The sequence below is a fragment of the Athene noctua genome, chromosome 6 (assembly GCF_965140245.1).
Source record: "Athene noctua chromosome 6, bAthNoc1.hap1.1, whole genome shotgun sequence".
Lineage (NCBI taxonomy): Eukaryota > Metazoa > Chordata > Aves > Strigiformes > Strigidae > Athene > Athene noctua.
The window spans coordinates 9,361,344-9,381,736 of NC_134042.1; the positions used below are offsets into that span (position 1 = coordinate 9,361,344).

The 20,393-nt window shown below is 45.3% G+C and overlaps 2 protein-coding genes across 20 annotated transcripts in view; both read right to left on the minus strand.

The window, feature by feature from the left end:
* MADD (MAP kinase activating death domain) overlaps window positions 1-6,453 on the minus strand; it is a 76,586-nt gene extending 70,133 nt beyond the window's left edge. For all 13 annotated transcript variants that reach the window (XR_012633847.1, XM_074909455.1, XM_074909447.1 and 10 more), the window contains exon 1: window positions 6,363-6,453. The gene's annotated coding sequence lies outside the window, so the exon portion shown is untranslated. The remainder of the gene's footprint in view (window positions 1-6,362) is intronic.
* Window positions 6,454-8,600: 2,147 nt separating this feature from the next.
* The window catches only part of NR1H3 (nuclear receptor subfamily 1 group H member 3), a 30,445-nt gene continuing 18,652 nt past the window's right edge, over window positions 8,601-20,393 (minus strand). For all 7 annotated transcript variants that reach the window (XM_074909475.1, XM_074909469.1, XM_074909472.1 and 4 more), the window contains 7 exons: window positions 17,592-17,858; window positions 14,504-14,712; window positions 14,075-14,254; window positions 13,574-13,673; window positions 11,886-11,999; window positions 10,956-11,050; window positions 8,601-10,565 (listed from right to left, as the gene is read on the minus strand). In XM_074909475.1, coding sequence (XP_074765576.1) covers window positions 10,419-10,565; window positions 10,956-11,050; window positions 11,886-11,999; window positions 13,574-13,673; window positions 14,075-14,254; window positions 14,504-14,712; window positions 17,592-17,858 — 1,112 coding nt within the window. In that variant the 3' untranslated portion in view covers window positions 8,601-10,418. The remainder of the gene's footprint in view (window positions 10,566-10,955; window positions 11,051-11,885; window positions 12,000-13,573; window positions 13,674-14,074; window positions 14,255-14,503; window positions 14,713-17,591; window positions 17,859-20,393) is intronic.

Sequence of the window (20,393 nt, forward strand, 5' to 3'; positions counted from 1 at the left end):
TGGCTTAAAAACCCTCTGTCAACCTGGGCAGTTCTCCTGCTCTACACTGTTAGGATTTAAACTCATCTTGTATTTAAGAATAATCTCCAAAGATTTGCATGAGAGAACAGTAACGCAGGAGATTTGATTCCCTGCCCTTCACTCTTTTCAAGTCTGTCCTTTTTTTTTCCCCTCCTTGTGTAACGTCACCATCATAAAATACAAGAGCCTTCTCATCTATTTCTACCTCATCAGCTTTCCACTGATCCTCAAAACTCCGGTAGCAGCCGTTCATAAACTTTGCAAGGGGGATAAGAAGGCAACCCAAAACCTCAAAACCTACACAACACCCCCGAACTGAATTAGTCTCACCACCTGCAACCCCTATGGCAGTACATTCTTTTCCAAACCAGAACTGCTTTCGGCTCAAATTTTGAGCTGTGAGACTTTCTCGCTGCTTTTGAGCACAGCCCAGATCCCATCACTCACAAGATGCTTCCATTCCCAGCCCTCTTGCCCAGTTCCCCTTTGAGAAGTAGGCCACAGTTCCCACCACGAAGGCACCAGCGGATTTTTTTTTCCAAAAGCCGAACACTGCAAATATACAGCCATAAAAAATTAACAAGAAAACAACAAAGCATGTGACATGTAAATTGAGAGAACTGCTGGATGCAGCTGCAACTGCTGAATTATTCAGTGCTCTCCCTTGCCACAGCACCTCCCCCAGCCACTGAAAGCAGCTCTAGGCCAGGAGCTCAGAGTAAAGACTTGTATAAAAGGACAGCAGGTAGAAAAGACACAACGCGGACAGAGAGGAGTGTGTCAGTGACCAGTGGCTTCTCCTCTCACATAGGTTTCAACTATTCACCTACTCATTTGACAGGTGACATCATTCATGGCACCACCATCACCAAATACAGGCACATTCAACTCTCTTTCCTGGAGATGGGCCACACAGGGACAAATGACAGGCTTGCTGAGATCCCAACAACAAATTCCAGCCATTTATAAGGCAGAAAAGGGGGACACTCACAATCAGTGTGGAAACACTGGAATATTTCTCAGGATAATGAGAACCTGAAAATAAAGAGAAGGATTTTAAATAATCCAGTTATTTGGCTGTCGTTAGCACCACAGAACTGGTACTCAGAGCCTCACATCTGTTTTGCCTCATCTTAGAAACACTCAGCCTGTCTCCCTGTGTGTGTCACCTGCCTTGTTATCCATTCCCTCTACTCGCCTTCCTCTCCATCAACTCTGTGGAAGATCAGAAATTCCTACTCTCTAAATTTTGGTGATAAACCATAGTACCAGCTGGTCAGAACTGAAAGGAAATCAAAGAGAAAAGCTCGTTTTCTCTCTGCTAGAGCTCTAGGACGTTAGAAGCACGCTTTTGGCAGACTCACCCACACGTAAACACTGGGGGAAGCAAGCTCCGAGAGAAGAGGGGTAGGAACACCTCAAGCGACTGTGAGGGCTTGAGAGGACCTTCCAGACATCGGCAGTCACCACAGCAAAGGAAGGAGAGAACAACACCTGCTGGATATGTCTGAAGACTAATGAAGGAAAGAAGGGAGAAACGAGGTGGCCCAGAGGACAGAACAAGCATGCCCAGCCCGTAGCTCCAGCAGAGCACAGTTTAACCGCTATCAAGCGGAAACAGGCACAGCAGCAAAGTGGCTCAGTGTTTGTGGGTGAGGCAATTTTAGTGAATAACGGGTTTGATTCTTAGTCATCTTTATCACAAAAAGCACTCCTCTCCTCCTGCTATCTGTTGAGATGCAAACGGGCAGAGGCAGAACTCCCCATCTCCTTTCCAGAGCAAGTACAATACACCCAGGTAAGCAGAGATCCAGGGAAGCTGGTGTCAAAGCTACAGAAAAGACGATGATCAAACATTTGATAATGACAGCAGGAGATTCAATTAGAATATAAAAGGAAGCAGGACACAACCGTGGCACTGAACTTGCAGACTTAACAAAGAAAAGGAACAGATCAAAAAAACCCCAAAAACTAAAAAAGGCTGCTCTGCTGGTAAAGATAACACACAGTGTCTGGAGGTCATCAGATACATTACTGTCAATCTGGGTATCTTTGCCCTCATTGTGAAAAAACAAGGTTAATTTCCTGACTCTCACAAATACCCCTTAACACAACTGTTTAGAAATTAGTTACAAACGAAACAAAAAGGAGAGATCTGACAAACGTTAGGGGACACATCAAAGGCAACATGATGACCAGCCCTTTTTTTGAGGGCTGCCACTGCTGTGAAATACTGAAAGCTGTGAAAGAAACAAAACCATGAAACTTTGTTCCTTGCTGCTACACTGATGCATTATTTCTCAGAGGCACCTGGAAACACAACAGTCTCTCGCTGAACCGCAATGCCTAGGAACACAGCACGAGAAGTGCCTCAGCATAGGTAATTTAGGCATATGCAAGCAGCGCTTCTTACTTTACCATCACTGCAAGGGTCCTGTTAGTAGCAGTAATTAAAAGTAAACACAACCTCTCACAATTCAGTGGTTTCTGAGCACCAAAAGGCACAGTCTCCCCATTTGGGAGTTCTCTGGTATAAAGAGATTTTTGAACTCCTGGCAGTACGTAGGTCATTTCTTCACATTTTTGCTGGGTTTGGGGTTTCAGTTGGTTGTTCTAGTTCCAAGAGACAAATCAGGAGTATGTTTCTCAATCATCAACAGTAATTTCCATGTGGTCATGACAGGTTTAAAGGCCTCCAAGTGACAGAGAATCTGATCACTCTAAAATTATTTTCTAGCTCAGACAACAGAGCAAAGACCAGCTGAATTATATAGGCTGGGTTACAGAAAGTGAACAGTAGGTCGTCGTAACAGTTTTTCATAGCTCTTGAGGTGGAGAAGGAAAAGCAGCAAACCCTGCCATCATCAAAAGAAATATCACAATTATCCATAGATTAACAAATTATCCCACTAAAAACCATTCCCTTCTAACTGATGCCTCATGCTGCTCATTTTTATTTCACTTTGTGTCTCACTAGGTCACTGACAATGCTTTTCCTTCATGAAAATTTATACCTCAAGATAGATGGAGATTGCTTAAACTGGGGAAGTGATATTAATCTTGCATATCCAGCTCTTTCATTCCTGTTTCTAAATCCTTTCCTCGTTGCTGCAAATCCCCAATCAGTAGCTGCATTCTGTATTTTCTACTAGTGCGTTGAATAACTACGTCAAAGCCTTTCTGCCAAGAGCTGCCCAGAAATCTAATGCAGGGTATCTTAAATGCAAGGCACAACAGGGCCGAAGGACACGTGCAGGAATTAATCTGGGTTGTAACATATGCATTGCTTGTCTCCAATTCCTTCCTAACGGAAAGTAAGTGAAACATTCAACTCTGTACTTGGTTTTAACAAAAAAGTATCAATTTCCATCTTGTGAGCATGATGGTAGTACCACCTAGCTAAAAAAACTACAGCGTGAAATGACAGCCAAGTCACTAAATTTTACATCATTTGTTATCCACTCTCATGCGCTAAATCTCTTACAGTATTTTTTTCCCCAGAAAAAGTCATTTCTCTAACAAAAGTATCTTTGAAACACCAGAGAAAATCTATTACAAGTGCTGTAAATTAAAAACTGTGAAGAGATTTATTCCCTTAGAATTCAGCAGTACTCGTGACTTGCTAAGAATACCAAAAATTTTCATAAATATTTGGTTTTTCAACTGACTCACTGCAAAAGATATTAAATAGACCAGACTGAACATCTTTCCAGAGGTACTTCTAGTATATTCTGTCTATACATAACTTGAATATTTGATACAGCTTGAGGTGAGAGGGAAAAAGCTATAAATGATGAGCCTCTGTGCTCCTCACCCCAAATCAGATAAAATCAAAGCCAACATTAATTTAATTTAGGAAGATGATATGAACAAGTGTTTCTGGAAGACTTGAGATGCACTGATGCCTCTATCATTTCTACTGAACCATCTATCCTGATACTCCAATAACTAAAAAGCTACTTTGGCTAGGTGAACAAGGCTTAGTGTTAAACATCCTTGAAACTTTTATTACTCCATCTCCATAATCCTTCTGAAACAGACTGAAGTTGGTCTTCATTACATACACATCCTGTCTGCTTTCAAAAGAGTTACAGAATGGTATCAAGGCTGAAGAAGAAGTTTGCCCTCTAAAATATTTACTTTATGTTTTTTCATGAAAACTTTAAACTAGAAGACCTATTTTGTGTCCGTTGCTACACAGTCTTTCATGGCTTCAGTATGTAACACATCATGAAAACCTAACTTGGCCAAATTACGTATTTTGTATGGGCAACATTCTTTCAGTGTGGACATTATTTTCCTTTTTATCCATCCAGTCAACCTAGAACTGTTTTAAAACTAGTAATGGTGTGGAAACTAATGCAGTAGGACTCTGAAGCTTACAGCCTGAAAAGTGCTAATTTGGTAAAACCACGGAAGTTCAGACTTGTGATACAACAGCAGCACCACTGGACAGGCATATACAAGACCTTTCAGTGCTGACGAAGCTATACTATTTTTCAAACAAAAGCGTACTAGAGACTTGCTGATGATTTTACATTTTATTACGCACACAGTAAGATGCTTAATGAGTGTATAATTAATTCCAGGGTATATTAAATTGGGTCCAAGAGCTATGCATTTTCTAACAATACAACAGTAAAGCAAAAGAACTATTTTACAGCTGGAATAATCAATCTGTTCAGTATTACATAACATGCTACGAGAGGATGGCCAGATTAGATCCTGCAAAAACTATATTTTAGCTATGTTAGATGTCCAAGGTGCTCTCACTGATGTGTCAGGATTGCAGATTTTCATTAGTGCTGAAAACAGCAAGTACATCTTGTGCCCGTCCAAAACAGTTCCCAAGGTTTGAGCAGTATGAAGTCCAAAAATGGAGACACTTCCCAAATAACCTATATTTGGATGACTTTGGTTTCGTTACGTGACCCTCAGGACACCACAGTACATCTTCCCTTCCTTGCTTCTACCAATAATATCCTTTTTGCAAATAAGTGATGCTGCAAAGAGCACAGCAAGGACACTTGAGAGGGTACCAACAGAAATGCTGACCCAGAGTTGCACTGAATGTAGAGAAAATGGCTGGCTTGCCTAGGGAAAGCACAACGTATAGCCAGATTCACCGTCCTACCCCATCTCCATGGGGCTGCAAATTTACAACATATGTTATTACGTCTGGAAACATTGTGGTATAGGGGCAAGTTCGGGAAAAAAGGGAGAGAAGCAAGCCAGACAACAAATCACTTTCCTCCAAGGCTTATCATTTCCCTAAGCACCTCTTTATCGTGACTCCACACAAAGAGTAACGCAGACCAAGCCTCCCTCCCCTCCTCCGCCTGAAAATAGAAGTGAGCAACACAGCAAAGCGGTGACACCCATTTCTAAGGGGAAAACGGTCTTGATTTATAGGTTACTTCATAAGAAATTGCCTAGTCCAAAGTGGATTTGCTATTCCATTGTCCTGGGGAGTAACAGGATCTGCTGTTTACAAACCGAGGAGTAAAAACACCTTTTCCAGTCACATCGCTGCAGCGACCGACCCCTCCACGACGCTGCACACCCAACACACACACCCCCCCGCCCCAAGGGGAGTCCGGCCGCCCTGCGCCTCCTTTCCCCCTTGCCCCAACTGTCCTGCCCGCCCTCCTCCCGGCGGGGAGCGAGGCAGAGCCGCTGGGCAGAGCCGCTGGGCAGAGCCGCTGGGCAGAGCCGCTGGGCAGAGCCGGACCCGGGCCCGGGCCCTGCCCTCCCCGCTGGGCTCCCCGCTGGGCGGGAGGGCTGCGGGCCCCGCGCCCTCACACCCGCCGCCGGCCGAGCCCCCCACCACCCCCCGGCCGGCCACGCCGCCATTTCCAGGCGCCCCGAGGTCCCCTGCTCCGCTGCAAACACGCAAGCGACACCAACAACCCCCCCATACACACACACCCCCCATCCCCGCCCTCGGGGGCTGCCGCCCGGGACCGCTCCGCCACCGGCCGGCCGAGCCCCGCGGCGACAGCGCGGCCACGGGGTCCGGAGCCCCGGGAGGATGGAGCAGAGCTGGGGCGGACCACCCCCCCCCCGCAGTGACCTTGTGGAAGGGGCTCGCCGTACCCGAGCATCACCACAGCGCCCAGCCGGGCGGCTGCGGCAACGCCAGCGGCGAGTGAAGGCGCGGGGGGAAGGGGGGGGGGGGGGGTGCGGACACCCTACCGCCAGCTGCCGTGGTGCGGCTCGCCGAGCCCGGGCGGCCGGCGCTGCCCTGCCCGACCCACGCGTGGCGGCGGTGGAGGAGGCCCCTCGCTTTTGCCGTGGGCACGCAGGCACCGGCCCGCACCGCCACCGGCCCCCGCGCTCACCTGCCGCCTCCCGGCCGCCCTGCGCCGCCCGGGCAGTTCCGCGTCCAGCGCCGGCAGCGGAACGCGCCACCCGCTGGGAGACAGGGAGGGGAGGAGCGGAGCGAACCATCGCCCCGACGGCGGGGGGAGCCACCGCAGCAGCCGCCCGCAGCGGGCAGCGGCTCCCTCAGCCGCGGGGCCGGGCCGCGCCGGCGCTCCCGGGAGGCCGCGGCGCGGGGTCCCGGCCGCTGCCGCCGGCCCGCTCCTGCCCCGGCGCCATCCCAGCCGGCGGCTGTGACCCGCGACGGTGAGGGGCAGCCGGCAGGCCGAAGGCAAGATGGCAGGGAGGAGGGGGAATAAAAGCAGCTCTCCAGAGCCGGCTGCGTGGAGAGAAGCTGCAACATTTCAGGCCCGTGGAGCGCCGGGGGACGGCGCTCAAAGCGCGGCCGGGCAAGCAGGAGGTGAAGCCTCGGAGCAAAGCCCGGCGCCGGGAGCCACGGGGCTGAGCGAACGCTGCCTCACAGCAGGGACGCACCGCCGAGCACTTCCAGGAGCTACTTGCCGAGTTCCTACTGGCTTCATAAGATGACAAGAGAATTCGGTTCTTGAAAGCCTGAGAAACAGCTTTTTAAAATTCCTTCCAAGCTGCTATAAACCAGTACACTGGCACATCCAAATCCATTTATAAACAAAACCAGGATTCCCAAAATAAGCCCAAATTCAACCAAAGATAAAAGTAGGCCAATGGTTTTGAAAAATAATCAAAAATAATGAGGCGCAATACTTGATTTGATATTCCACCTTACAGCCTGCGTACTGTAGAGGAATTGGGATTTCACAAATACACCCATTTTTCCTTTCTTCCAGTTGATCTGAATAGATCGTGAGCAAACACAGCTGTTGCACAAGGGTACAGCCAACAGGGAACACCTCCGGAAAAGTGTAGTTCAAGCACCCTGTGATTTCTTTGAAACAAATAAGAGTACAGAGACTTAGAGCAGCAGGACCAAGTCTCAAGCCTAGATAGCATTTTGCAAATGTGAAAGTACAACAGGCCACTGATGTCAGGGAAGGCTCTTCCCCCACACCTGCTTACTTGAGCTCCCTGGGCTAATGTGGGAAGCTGCTAAAAAACAAAAAAAAACCCAATTCTGTACTAGTTTGCACTTAAAAAAAAAAAAAAGAGATTCTGAATATGTAAACAAGGAGCTTACATTTGATGACACGATAATGAAAAGGGATGGAGAAGCCAGAGCCAAGGAAGATCACCATTTTCACCACTGCCATCAACCACAATATTATGGATTGTTACCTTGAAAATATCTCGAGTTTACATGCACTTTTTCTCTTCAAAATAATAAAAATGAGATGCAGCTTAAAATGAAGAAGCTAAAAATGAAGCTGCGGCTTCAGTGCCACTGCCTGTACTGATTGTTGACAGCCTCCGTCTTTAGTAAATCCTCGGACTACGGCCCAGCACCCTCTAATCCACCCAGGCCCAGCTTGAGCTGTCTCACTCTGCTCATTACTCCCCACCTCATAACCCGCTGCAGTGTCCTATAAGCCTATTCTCTGCTCTTCTGGTTTAGTAGTTTCCAATTTAAATTTTATATTCTAAAGTAATGCAGGGAGTTCGGCAGAATAGCCTGTGGAGTGGAGCCTTGCTGAATTGACAGCTGCTTTCCTTTCCCGTTGGGGAGCAATCAAGCACTGAGGAAGCAGCTAATGCTGGGCAGCTCTCCGCTTCCTGTTCTACCCTTCCCTTCAAGACGACGGCCATGGACAGCTATGCCTGTTGCTTCTCCTGAGCTGCTCATTTCTGATGTATTCATGCCAGGTATCTGCTGCGATCCTCCTGAAATCCACTGCACAGCCAGCGGCACACTGGACTCCTATTTCAATTCTGGTGAGCCACGATAAGCAGAGAATGCAGAAAGAAATGCAGAAAATAGCACATGGATTCTGAATGTAGCTCTACAAATCCAGGTGAGGCATGTATGGATAAATCATTGTCTTCATGACACAAACTTTATCTCCTATCTGCCAGCTCTGGCACACAGCAAGGTGTGTAGCGAGCTAAAAATCACATAGCAGAGGCCCAGAGAAACTGCCTGGGGTTGCACTGCTGTTTCTTTTTCACCACTTCCTGCTTCTCCCCAACCTATATACTCAAGTTTGGTATCAACTTTGAGTTTGTTACATCAAGAACTTAATCCACCCTCCTCCGGTCTAATGACAGCACATCAGAGAATGTCAAAATCCTGTGTTAGGCTTTATTCTTTTATATAAACATTAACATTTCTCAAACAGATTAGTTAAAAATACAGATTTAAACAAGAAATTTTGCAATTGCAATGAGTTATAAAAAACAACAGATTATTTTACAGATTGTTACAAGTGCTTTACAAAGGTGCAGAGTGAAGGCCAGTGGCAGGGGACCAACCTTAAGTGCAAAATGGACACGATACCCTCACCACGGGCATAGCGCTCAGATACACAGCCAAAAAAAAAAAAAAAACAAACCAAAAAAACAAACAAACAAACAAAAAAAAAAGAGCCATGTGAACCTAGGCTCTTGGGATGCTCACCGGGCAAGCAAACATAGACCCCTATGACAGAGAAGACTCATGAGACCAAGCTACCGGGATACTTAAGGTTGCATCTCTGAGATCAGCCATAAGATGTTGTTTCTTGGAAAATAAGGAACGTGTTTTACAACAGTGTATTTCTCTTCTGTCAGACAAAATATTGCTGTAAATCCTAGAATACTTATGAATGTAGATACTTAAGAACTTGGGGTGTAAATCCAGTGTGGATCTCACAGTGCCCAAAGTGAAGAAAGGATACAAGACCCAAGTGTCCTTCTAAAGCAGCTGGCACTCCTCCTACAGGAGGGACCTCCACATCCCATGACCACCACTAAAACCTTGAGCCAGTACCTTGGAAAGACTTTGGCAAAAGGAAGAAGACGCAAGTGAATCTGGTTATACCCAACATTCCTGCAGCCCATGATCTGAGAGTTGTGCAGCCCAAAGCTTAACACAATGCCCACGTATTTCACTAAATGCAGTGTGTCCTCTCTCCTTGGCCGATACATCTTCACACCCACCTTGGAACACATACCACAGGCTCCAAATTCTTGGGAAGTTTTTGAGATCCTTCCACCACACCTACCTTGCCTAGATACCAGTCCTTCTCACCTATCTTTCTTCTATTCCACCCCCAAAGATAAAATCTATGCCCTGATTTGTTTTGAACTAAAGTTTTCCAGCTGTTAGCAAATCAAAGGCAAAGTGAACTGGCCGAGAACCACCATGAGATAAAACTGCAATATATTACATTTTTTAAAATCCACTACTTTATGCCTGACATCTTTCTGATGTACAAATGTTCCCTACCTGGAGGACCTCCCCTGTTAGAGAAAGGGCACTACACATTAGAGGAATCCTTTTTCCAAAAGAGGGCCAGAATGAAAGGGCGGCTCTAGAGATGAAGTCTCATAATAAAGAAAGAACGGCTACTTCTCTTGGAATCATCGTAAAGGGCAGCACATACAAGAGATTTTATTTATAGGAAACCCAGTGAAACCCCTAGAACATCCACATTGACTTCCCTGAGCTCCTCAGATCCAGGTACACTGGGGACCCTGCAGAAGCCTTTTGAGCTGGGTTACTCTCAATAGAGAGGGTTTGGCAAGTTCCTGCAAATTCATTTCCATAATCAACAAGAGGAGAGGATCAATAGGCAAGCCCTCAGGACATGCTTAGAGAAGAGAAAGACTCTGAAGAAAGAGGTTTATGTGTGAGGGAGGGAAGGTCTTCATTTCTACCGTTTTCAGATGTTTCACGTTATTCCTTTGGGGTATGGGCACTACATCAAAACCACCCCCCCCCCCCCCTCTGATCTACCCCAGCTGCCTCCTGCATAGTCTCACGACAACATTGAAACCCCAGGCTTATCACTCCCTGCGCTGCCTAGCCCAGAGTTCAGTGCTCTGGAGAGGGGAGGCTGGCTTCTCATTAGCAAAAGCTGGGAGATGGCATTCCGTCAGCATGTCAGTGCCCTGGGAGCATGCGGTCACTCATGCACATCCCAGATTTCTGAGAGCAGAGGAGGGAGTTTCTTGTCCTGCAGCCGAAGGGCAAACACCTGCTCGGAGTGGACACTACTTAGTGTCCGGAGACTGACCAGCTTCATTAACATCCGTGGAAACATCAGGCGGTCCTGCAGAGTCAGACAAATAGACAGCTGTTAGTAAATTCACACTAAAACTTTCTTAAAAAAAAAAAAAAATAGAAGTTACCACACCAGATGATGCATTGTAACCACAACCCTGACTTCCTCTAAACCTGGCATTCTTCAGGAGGCAGCTGTGTGGAGGAACACAAATACTACACCATGTCCCAAAACTCCAGACTTTCCATGCTGGCTAAACTACGGAACATGACACAGGACAGCAGGCGGTGACAGCTGCTGCCAAACAACCACAGAAGGGACGAGCATGACAGTACAGGCAGCAACAGACCTGTTACAGACAGTACTGCAGGAACTGTGCCTGCATAAACTCAGAATCTGTTTGTATCATTGCTGGAGATGTTCTGGTCAGGCACTTACATTTGGTCTGTTGATGCAAATGTAAGAATGAAGGGCTTCCACATAGGTGTGCTGCAGCCTCTCCACCAGGGACTGGTCCTGCACATTCGGTCGGTCTGCCAAAAATCAGGTTAGAAGTAATAATAGATAGCCCCAGGCAGCTTCATTGGCCTTGCTATCTCTGCCTAACCCTGGTCCCTCAGTATGGTCTCTCCCCAAAACCTCACCCAGCACAGCTGGGAATGTCACCCATGACCATGGCAGCTATGTCCATTTTCTGTAACTGTTCTTTCTCAGAGATGTCTACTGCACATGGGGAGGCTGATCTGACCTATAGAGATGCCAAACAGCACTATCTGAGCATGTTTGGTCTCACATTCCTGTCCCAGTGAAGACAATAAGCTGCCCATTCAGGAGGGAACAAATGAGGAAGGCTCTCCAGCAGCTGCATCAGGTAGAAAACAGGAACAAAGAAAAAAAAAAAAAAAAATCACCTTTCAGGTCACAAGACAAAAAACAGAAGTAAAGAGTAGGGGTGGCTCCTTTGCCGAGCCCAGAGTGATGCCAGCCTCACATAGAGGCCCCTTTACGTGACCACTAGATGTCACTCGTGGCGTGGGACCCGCATCACAGTGGAGAAGTGCCACGGACATGAAGGGGACAGTAAACCAGCGATTTCTAAATGAGGAAGATAAGTAACGGCTGCTTTTTCTATATGCTTTTCCAGCAGCAGAGAATCTGATTTCCTCTGGAGGTGGCACTAGAATCAGAATATATGGCACAGAAATTCAGATTATAATGGATACCCTAAGCAGAAGTAGTAACTTGCTCCCTTCATCACTAGACCCTACACTCTCTATTATGCCTCTTCAGCTTGTGACCTTCCATAACTCTAGTTTCTTTGCCCTCTGACTCACTGCTGCAGCTCTTCAGATCACCCTGGCTTTTTACCTGCAGAAAAAATGTTGATGGCAATTAAAAGTGCATATTCAGCATCATTGAGCTGTAGCTCATTCATTCCCTTTGAGAACTCAAAGATGGGGTTAATGAACTCAAACTGCAGACCTGCAACAAACAGAAGAGAACAAGGTGAGGCAGTGGCAATTATCTCATCTTCCCCTCCCTCCCTCTCACAGAATAAGCTGCCAGATACCCACCGCAGTACACCAGGGAGTGGGGAAGACAGGCAGGCAGAGGGAAAACCCTTACATTATGTTCCAAGCGTGGCTGAAACCTCCCTTTACATCCCAGCATTGCTGGTGAGCGCCAACAACAGCAGCTGAAGAGTCAGGCTCTAACAATAATATGACGCTATTTCTGGATTTTCTTAAGAGCCTTAAATGCCCCACGGCACATTACTAGGCAACAGCTAAAGGAACATGACAAACTATAAGATGAGTCTGTCAAAAAATCAGAAGACCACAAGTACAACATCTACGCTTTTCCACTCTCACACCATCACCTCCAGCAGCCATCTTGCCATCAAAGAAAGCTTTAATCCCATGCTCCAGCTTCATCTGAAGTCCAGCTGAGCTGAAAATATATAGTTCCAAGAAGTCTGAACTATGCTGTTTCCCTCAGCTCAAAAAGCTGGGAGAGCTGAAGCAGAGCCTGACTTAGGCTTCCAGTCACCTCCTTCAATAAATGCAGTCAGGCAGGATTACATTGATATTTACTGTCGTAACATACAGAAGCCAGTGTCAAATCAGGTCTCTTTGTGCTGTGTGCTATAAAATCATGCTGAAACCTTGAGGCCTTCTCCCCAGAACCACATCCAAGTTTGTAATTTCCTGCAGTACAACCGCATCAGAAGAAAGATGAACGTGATAGAGGGAATCTTTCTGGCTGCCTGCTTTCTGCCTTCCTAATAATCTAAAGAAACAGCTACCAGGAAAAGCATCAAAGAGGAAAGCTATATATAAAAGCCATCTCAAGTATGAGTGGTTAAATAGCTATGCAGAATTGGGAAAAAAAAAAAAAAAAAAAAAAAAAAAAAATCACATGAAGGACAGACAAAGTCTCATTTCCATAAATGCTGAAGATACGCATTTCCTGTTACTCCATCTGAAATTGTTCCTGGAACAACAGACTTCAGAAATCACATCACCACAGGCCATCATATACTGAGCTGATGACGTGTCTAAAGCACTCTAAGGGGACCGTCAGCACAGTATAGACCTCATATCAACTGTAATGTAATCACACTGACATCATCACTCAAAGCATGCATCCAGATTAGCAAGTGATATACTTGCAAAGAAGACTGGGGTTTGGTTTGTTGTGATCTGATACAGCTCTAAGACCACATGTCCACGTCAGATCTCTACCAGGCAAGGAAGTTCACACCAGCTGCTAACCCTAGGTGCACTCTTACAGCAAGATTTTCATGCTGCAAGAGTCCAAATTTTCCAAAGCAAGTTCACACCTAAAAAAAAAGAAGACACGAACTGAGCTAGTATCACATGTTAAAAGCAAAAATAGTTTTGTGGGGCTATTGGTCTGGTCCTATTCTAAACCTCTCACCTGACTTCAGCTTTAAGGCGCCACATACTATTTCCAGCTGGAAATTAGCATTAAAAAGGAGAAGATGAAAGAACACAAGACACAGGGAAGGAAGAAACACCTGTCTAATGCACCACCTGCTTTGGCGAAGTCATCCCGATTATAGCTCAGGTCCTTAAGAAAGGTGATGCTCTCAATTTCTGGATTGTAGCGCCGAGATGTCTCCAGCAACATCACCTGAAACCAGAAATAGATACACTTGATTTGAAAACAGGAAAGAATGTTACAACATTGGTAATTTTTTGAGTGTTAGAGCATCTCTGAAAAAAACAAAAGACCAAACAAAAACCCTCCAAACAGTCCCTCTCAGAGTGCTTAAAAATTCCAAAGTAAATTCTGCTGCAACCTTTGTGGTCTGTTTCTGGGACATGGAAATACCTGCTTACCACTACCAGGGCTCTTGCCTCATTCTCCTCTATGGCCCTTTGCCAGTATAGCCTGGCACTGCAGTAATGATCCCATAGTTGAGGTCCTTCAGCCTGCCATCCCAAAAAAAGGGATGGAACCAGCTCTCCAGGTGGGCACTCCAAATTCTGCCATCTCTGCTACTATATATTGTGGTGGAGCCAAACTCTCACCTCTATGGTAGATGTCTTCAATAAAGCGATCTGATCTTCCCTGGTGAGCTCCAGGAAGCCAGGTAGTTGCTTGGCAAAGTCCACAATCTCTTGCACAGAGATAATTGCAAGTTCTGTAAAGTGAGCAAAACGCTGCTGCCTTGCTTCACGGTTATTTGGGTCAGGAACTTGAGGCCATGGCTGCAGGAATGGGAAGAGACAGCATATATATGTGAAAGATGGTGCCAGGGCAGAAAGATAAGAATGAGACACATGAACAGAAAGAGAAAACGAGACACATTGAAACATCATCCTTTGCTATTCTCTACAGAACTTTAGCCCGCAGATGCAATGCCTAAAGTATCTCTATTCTCCCAAATAATTTACCCACAACCCCAACCCCCTAAACTTCACTTTTTCTCATTTTGGGTACACTGGTAGAGTTCTTACCGTCACTTTGAGTCTGTCTGTGAATGAGCGTTGGTTGCACTGCTGCTGAGCAGCCACGAGCTTTTTTATCATGCTCAACTGTTCGGGCGTCAGTTTGTGGGAAGGGCTTGGCGGATTTGGAGGGTTTGGGTGCACCACAACTGTCCGAGCCTGATCATCTTCCTGCTTCTTCAGTTTCTTCAGTCGGATCTGTTCTTCAGACAGAACATCTAAAGCAGGAACAGCCAGAGATCAGTCATAACACAGGAGCACACTGGAAACCACACTAAGCACAGGGTAACATGCTGTGGATGGAGAGGCAGGGGTCACGGCTGCCTCTATCTGGTGTATCAGTGTACACAGCACAGACAGCGACACTGATACTTGTCCTTTGTTTCTCCCTCTCTTCTCCACTTCAAGTTGTTCCATTGCCTTTCTATGACTCATACTGTCATGCAAAGTGTTCACAAAGGACAGAAGCTTCCTTCATGATGCCCTGCAGATCTCAAAGACAACAGCGACTTACCCCATTGAGCAATTCCCAAAAATGTCATGTTATAACAGATCCCAACACATGCTCCCTTCACATGCCAAGGTGTGCCCACTGTATTTTTTATTATCCTGCTGTTGTGTTTTTTTCAGATATTGCTGAATTAACAGCTTGTGTCATTTCATCTTCCTCCTGAGAGGTCAGTCAGTCCTGAATGGAGTCCAAAAGTGAAAGGACAACTTTCTATACAGCCCATCTGTAGCAGACTGTCAAGTAGTAACACACCACAAGATGAATAATGAAAGAACAGCTTTGCAGAAAACAGATGGAGGACTGCAAGTCCTTCAGGAGTAGGGCTAGAAGTGTTCTTCAGCTGGGAAGTCAAAGGATATGCCCTTTAAATGTAAGGAATAAAACAATTCAGAGGCATGAGTTGTGAAAAATCTTATTGTACCAACTGCTCATTAGTTAATTTAAATACAAAAACCTGTTAGCAGCCTGTAACTAAGTCAACTGAATAATTCACTGATTTGAATGTAGAGGAGGTTTGCTGCTTCCTTAAGTCAAATCTTCAAGCTGCATCCGAAAAACCTGAAACAACGAGACATACCTGGATTCAAGAATTATCTTCAAGAGAATCATCCCATGAGTTAAGTGATGAATGAACAAAAAGCAGAAAAGGAACTGATTGGAAAAGAAACCATGTCTTCGAAAACAAAGATTAAAAAAGTAAAGCTTGACTTTGCAAATGAGACTTTAAAAGTGCTGAAAGATTCTTTGGCCATTTTTTATGTACAGGTAGCAAGGAAATACGGCTGCTACACAGGAAGGCAGACCCCAAAACTGAACAAGTATATCCTTGCACTTCTCAAAAAAATCATGTTAAACACTAAGACAAGAAATGGAGCACTACTGTGAGAGTGTGTTCTGAGATGGACAGTCCATGGCATTGGAGGGAAAGATGAAGAACGTGACACATTCAAGCCGAGAGTAATCTTTATCCCCAACTTCCAACAGGGACGATGTGCGCACAGGTACACACATGCACAAAAGTTACAATTCTAACAGCAAAGACATTCAATACAATTGCCAAATTAAGGGGGATCTGTAAGATTAGAGAATGCTAGTCACAGTGTTAAGTTTAAAAGGGAAGTAACTGATCCAGGTGATTACAGTCCCTCATCTTAGACTCAGATACACAGAGAATTTATAGCTGAGTAACAAGTTACCAGATATTACTGAATCTTGAAAACTGCCCATGTGCAAGCTTCTACACCATGCTAAATTCAAAGCAATCCAAGTTACTCAGTTTGCCATGAAAGAACTATTTAACTTCATGGTTCACACTGGCTGAAGAACAATAAACTGGCCATGAATAACTTCAGTCTGGGAATTAGAAGAATGTTTCCAACAATTAGTAAAGGGAAGTTCTGGAATAGCCTTCCAAGTGAAACAGCTGGGGGAAAAAAGCTTTCAGTTTCTGTCAAGACAAACAAGGCGAATTTGCAGTGGGGATTACAGTGATGGCAAAAACTGCCAAGCACTTGATAATAATAAGCCAAAAATTCCTTTTGAACTAATTTTCCTGAACTGGCTTCAACATAAGCAAGGAGTAAATGCAGAAACATGGTGAGGCTATCTAGTATCTACCTGCAGCAGAAGAGTAGCAAGGTGGACAGACAGCCTTGCTACATAGCTTTTCAATTGTATCTGATTTGTAGCTCTCAGGAGCAGAGGCCAATGGGGCAAAACCCGATACAAAAAGTGTGAAAAGATACTGATTACATGTTAAGTGTGCCATGTTTCATGTTGAAAAAAACCAAACAGCATGTTCCCTTGGTGCAGCTCAGTAGGACTTACTTTTTGCAGAAGTATTTTTATAAGATGTTTCTGAAACATCCTCTGTTCCTCACTGTTCTGGGTGCTGGATGTCAGAAAAAGAGACTTTACACAGATCTAACATTAACCAAGCATCTGTTTGGTCACTCTTGGCCAGCAACAGGATGGAACCTGGATGCCTTGGCAGAGGAGGCCCATTCCCATATGTGGGCAGGAACATTGTTGAATATTCAGAAACAGCAGCCTTATGGCTTGTATGAGAAAAACAGATTCACTAAAGGCAGCAATGAGATTGGGTGTGCACAAACACAGCTGCAGTACTGTGGTGCTGCCCCTGACCTCTATCAAGAGCTCACAGTACGAGATAAAGGAAAGTGCCTGTTGTTCAAGGAGCACGGTGACCAACCTTGCAGTCCTGATCACAAGACAGGCAGAAGCCTGAGTTTACTGATAGAGTTGACAGCATACTGAGGAACACAGAAATCTTCGCTGCGAGCCTTTCCTCCGGTGTCATATTCCACAAGTTCTTACAAAAGAGTGTGTTCAAGGAATACAGTAGGGCCGGGACTCTCCGCACACCGGTGCTGTTCCACTGACAGCCTCGCCTCTCCACGCCATCCCTGCCGAGCTCTCAGTGACTTCCCACACACATGTCACAGGCAGCCTGCATGGTTCAGGGGTGACCCCCAAACACTCACGCTGCCCCTTTCCTTACCCCCAGTGGCCCCCAGCCCGCCCCGGCTCCGCGGTGCCCCCGCCAGCACGGCCTCCTGCACTCACACTGCTCCCGCATGCCCGCCTCCTGGCACTTGCGCAGCCGGCACTCCTGGCACTTGCGACGCATGTACATGTCCATCTCGCACTTGCCGCCGTTCTTGCAGACGTACTGGGCACCCTTGATGATACTGCGGCGGAAGAAGCCCTTGCAGCCTTCACAGCTCAGCACGTTGTAGTGGAAGCCGGAGGCCTTGTCCCCACACACGCTGCACACTTCATTTCCAAGCATCTTAGGGGCTGGGCCCTTCTTCCGCTTCAGGGGGGGATTTTCTACCAAAACGAACAGTACCAAGGAAAAGGGAAAGAAAAAAGAAAAGAAAAACCACACGCATGAGCGAAGCATGGTGTTTGCAGCTAACTGCCCCACTCCTTACAATAACCAATTATCCTCACTCAAACCCACTATCTCCCAGGCACATGGATGAAAAGATTAAGTCTCCCATTTCAAAGACTCCCCCTCCTGGGCTAGCATATCTTCTGCAACAAACCAACTACTGACATAATCCAAACAGTTTCACCTCAACTATGTAAGCAGATATATTCATACTCGTTCCCTTCCAAAAAGGGGTGAAAGAGCTAAACCACGCTCAGGCCAGATGTTCTTCTGAACTTTCCATCAGCAGGAGAGACAGTTAAATTACCAACGTGAGAAAGAGCTGCAAAAAAGCTGAGCTGAAATCAAGACTGCAGAAAGTAATTTTCTTCAGAATTCACCTCCAGTTCTCTTACCATATTCATTACCATTCTCTGCCATACTCATGCACTCACAGATGCATCTGTCACACTCATACTCATGGATGGGGAAAAATGGTTCAGCAGTCAGTCACAGAAAAACAGCGCTGAAATTGTGATCGTACAAAAAGCAGACCAAGTGGGCAATCCCCATAACTGCAACACCTGGGGAAACTGGCAAGACAGAAGACAGCAACTTCATGAAGTTAGGGGCAGTAAGCAAGCAAGCAGCACACTGCACAAGCTCTGTGACCCTTTGGAACCCTGAAGCCACCATTTCTTCTTCAAGAAGAATGCTCCCCACTCCTAAAACTGAAGCACTCTCATACTGACAGTTCATTTGCTAAACCTTGTTATTCCATCTGAAACATGGGGCCTTCACTGCTGTCTCACATTTCAGATGGTCTTGTGTGCAGCAGGCCCCAGCTCTTCCTGTGTTATTCCGATCGATCTTAATCTTGTCACTGGCTGCACGTTCTGAAAACATCTTTGGTCTAATCCAACGCGTCTCAACTTAAACTCCAACCAAACGCTTGTCAATGTTATTTGGGTATTCCTTCCCTATTAGCCATATCTCTTTTCATTCCGTTTAATTCTAGCCACATTGACATCTGACGTCCTTCTGCACAGCTCACAGTGCAAGTATTTCTCTGTATGTCATTCTTCTATGACAGCTCTTCTTGATAAATCTCCAGATTATGTTTAGATATGCCTGGGAGGCCTTTACACTGAAGTCAATCCATAGGGATTGGTTTGCAGGGCAAGGCTGCTGCGTTTCCTGATCAGCATCAGGGTTACAATGACATGTCTTATTTTCATACACACGTTCTAATGCTTCTATACTCTGTTATGGTTACTATTCTGCTCAAGTTCCTGAAATGGTAAACAGTTTTAGGTCAGTCTCAGAAATTATTATTATTATTGTTCTTCACTACATATTGGTTTTCAGAGTCTTAAGTATCTCGGTGTTGATTTTCAATCCCATTGACTTCACAGAGGTCTGGAGGTCACTCATTTTGGCCTGCACTTCTCGTTGCAGGTTGGACAGCAGGAAAATGTCATCAGAAAGGTTAAGTCTCTGATATACCCCTCTCTTGTTCTACTCTATTGCTCTTCACACAATCTATTGCCAAGAGAAAATTATGCAATGCCTGCAGTTATTTTTATATTACTCAGTCTGCCATTGCATATATATTAAGGGGTATAGTAACTCTGCAGAAGCCTCAAATGATGTTCATATGATTGAGGGACAGCAGAACAATTCAGTGACTTCCACAAGATGGATCTGTCTGTCTTGTGGATTTCTTAGCTGTCTTTTTAAGACAATACATAAATCTCCGATTACCATTCCTCTGACTGTTTCATTGAGATAGATAGGCTTATTCTTTGATCTATGCATATTATTTTCCATCTCTGAACATTAATCATTTTAGCTGTATAACTCACTATTGTCATTTTCTGTAGTCAAAGATAACACAGAAATAATTTGAGATGTATGAAGCATGAATGCCCTCTCTGCACCTTTAGCTCTCATTAGGTTCCTCCTTCTTTGGTAGATCCCCTATTTAATAATTTTTTCCACATTCTGTGGCTTTTTTTCTCTCATTTTTGTAAGACATTCATCAATTGTTTTCTTTTCCTGTCATAAAATCTGGTTTAAGGACTTTTATTGGATAATAACTCTTCACTTTTCAACTACGCTCTTTGTTTCTACTCTACTGATGAGTCCTCGTTCAACGTTGAGATCACCTCTTTTTATCAGGGATTGCCAATTGTCTCACTGTTCACCACACACATTTATTTGTCATATTTTCATTAAGTTGCTAATACTATGCTGGTCACCTCGCTTGCACTTTTTTTTTCCTGTTACCCATCCAGAGATGTTATACTACACCTTCTTACAGTTTGAGAGTGTAGGATCATGTGTGTCAGCAGCAATTACACCCGCAAAATCTCAATCCTATTTCCTGATACTCTTAACCTCAGTTAACCTCATAAATCTGTAGAGGAAACTTCTACTGTCTTTCCATTATATGAATCTGCAAGAACCTATTGTTTCTTTGCGTCACTAAC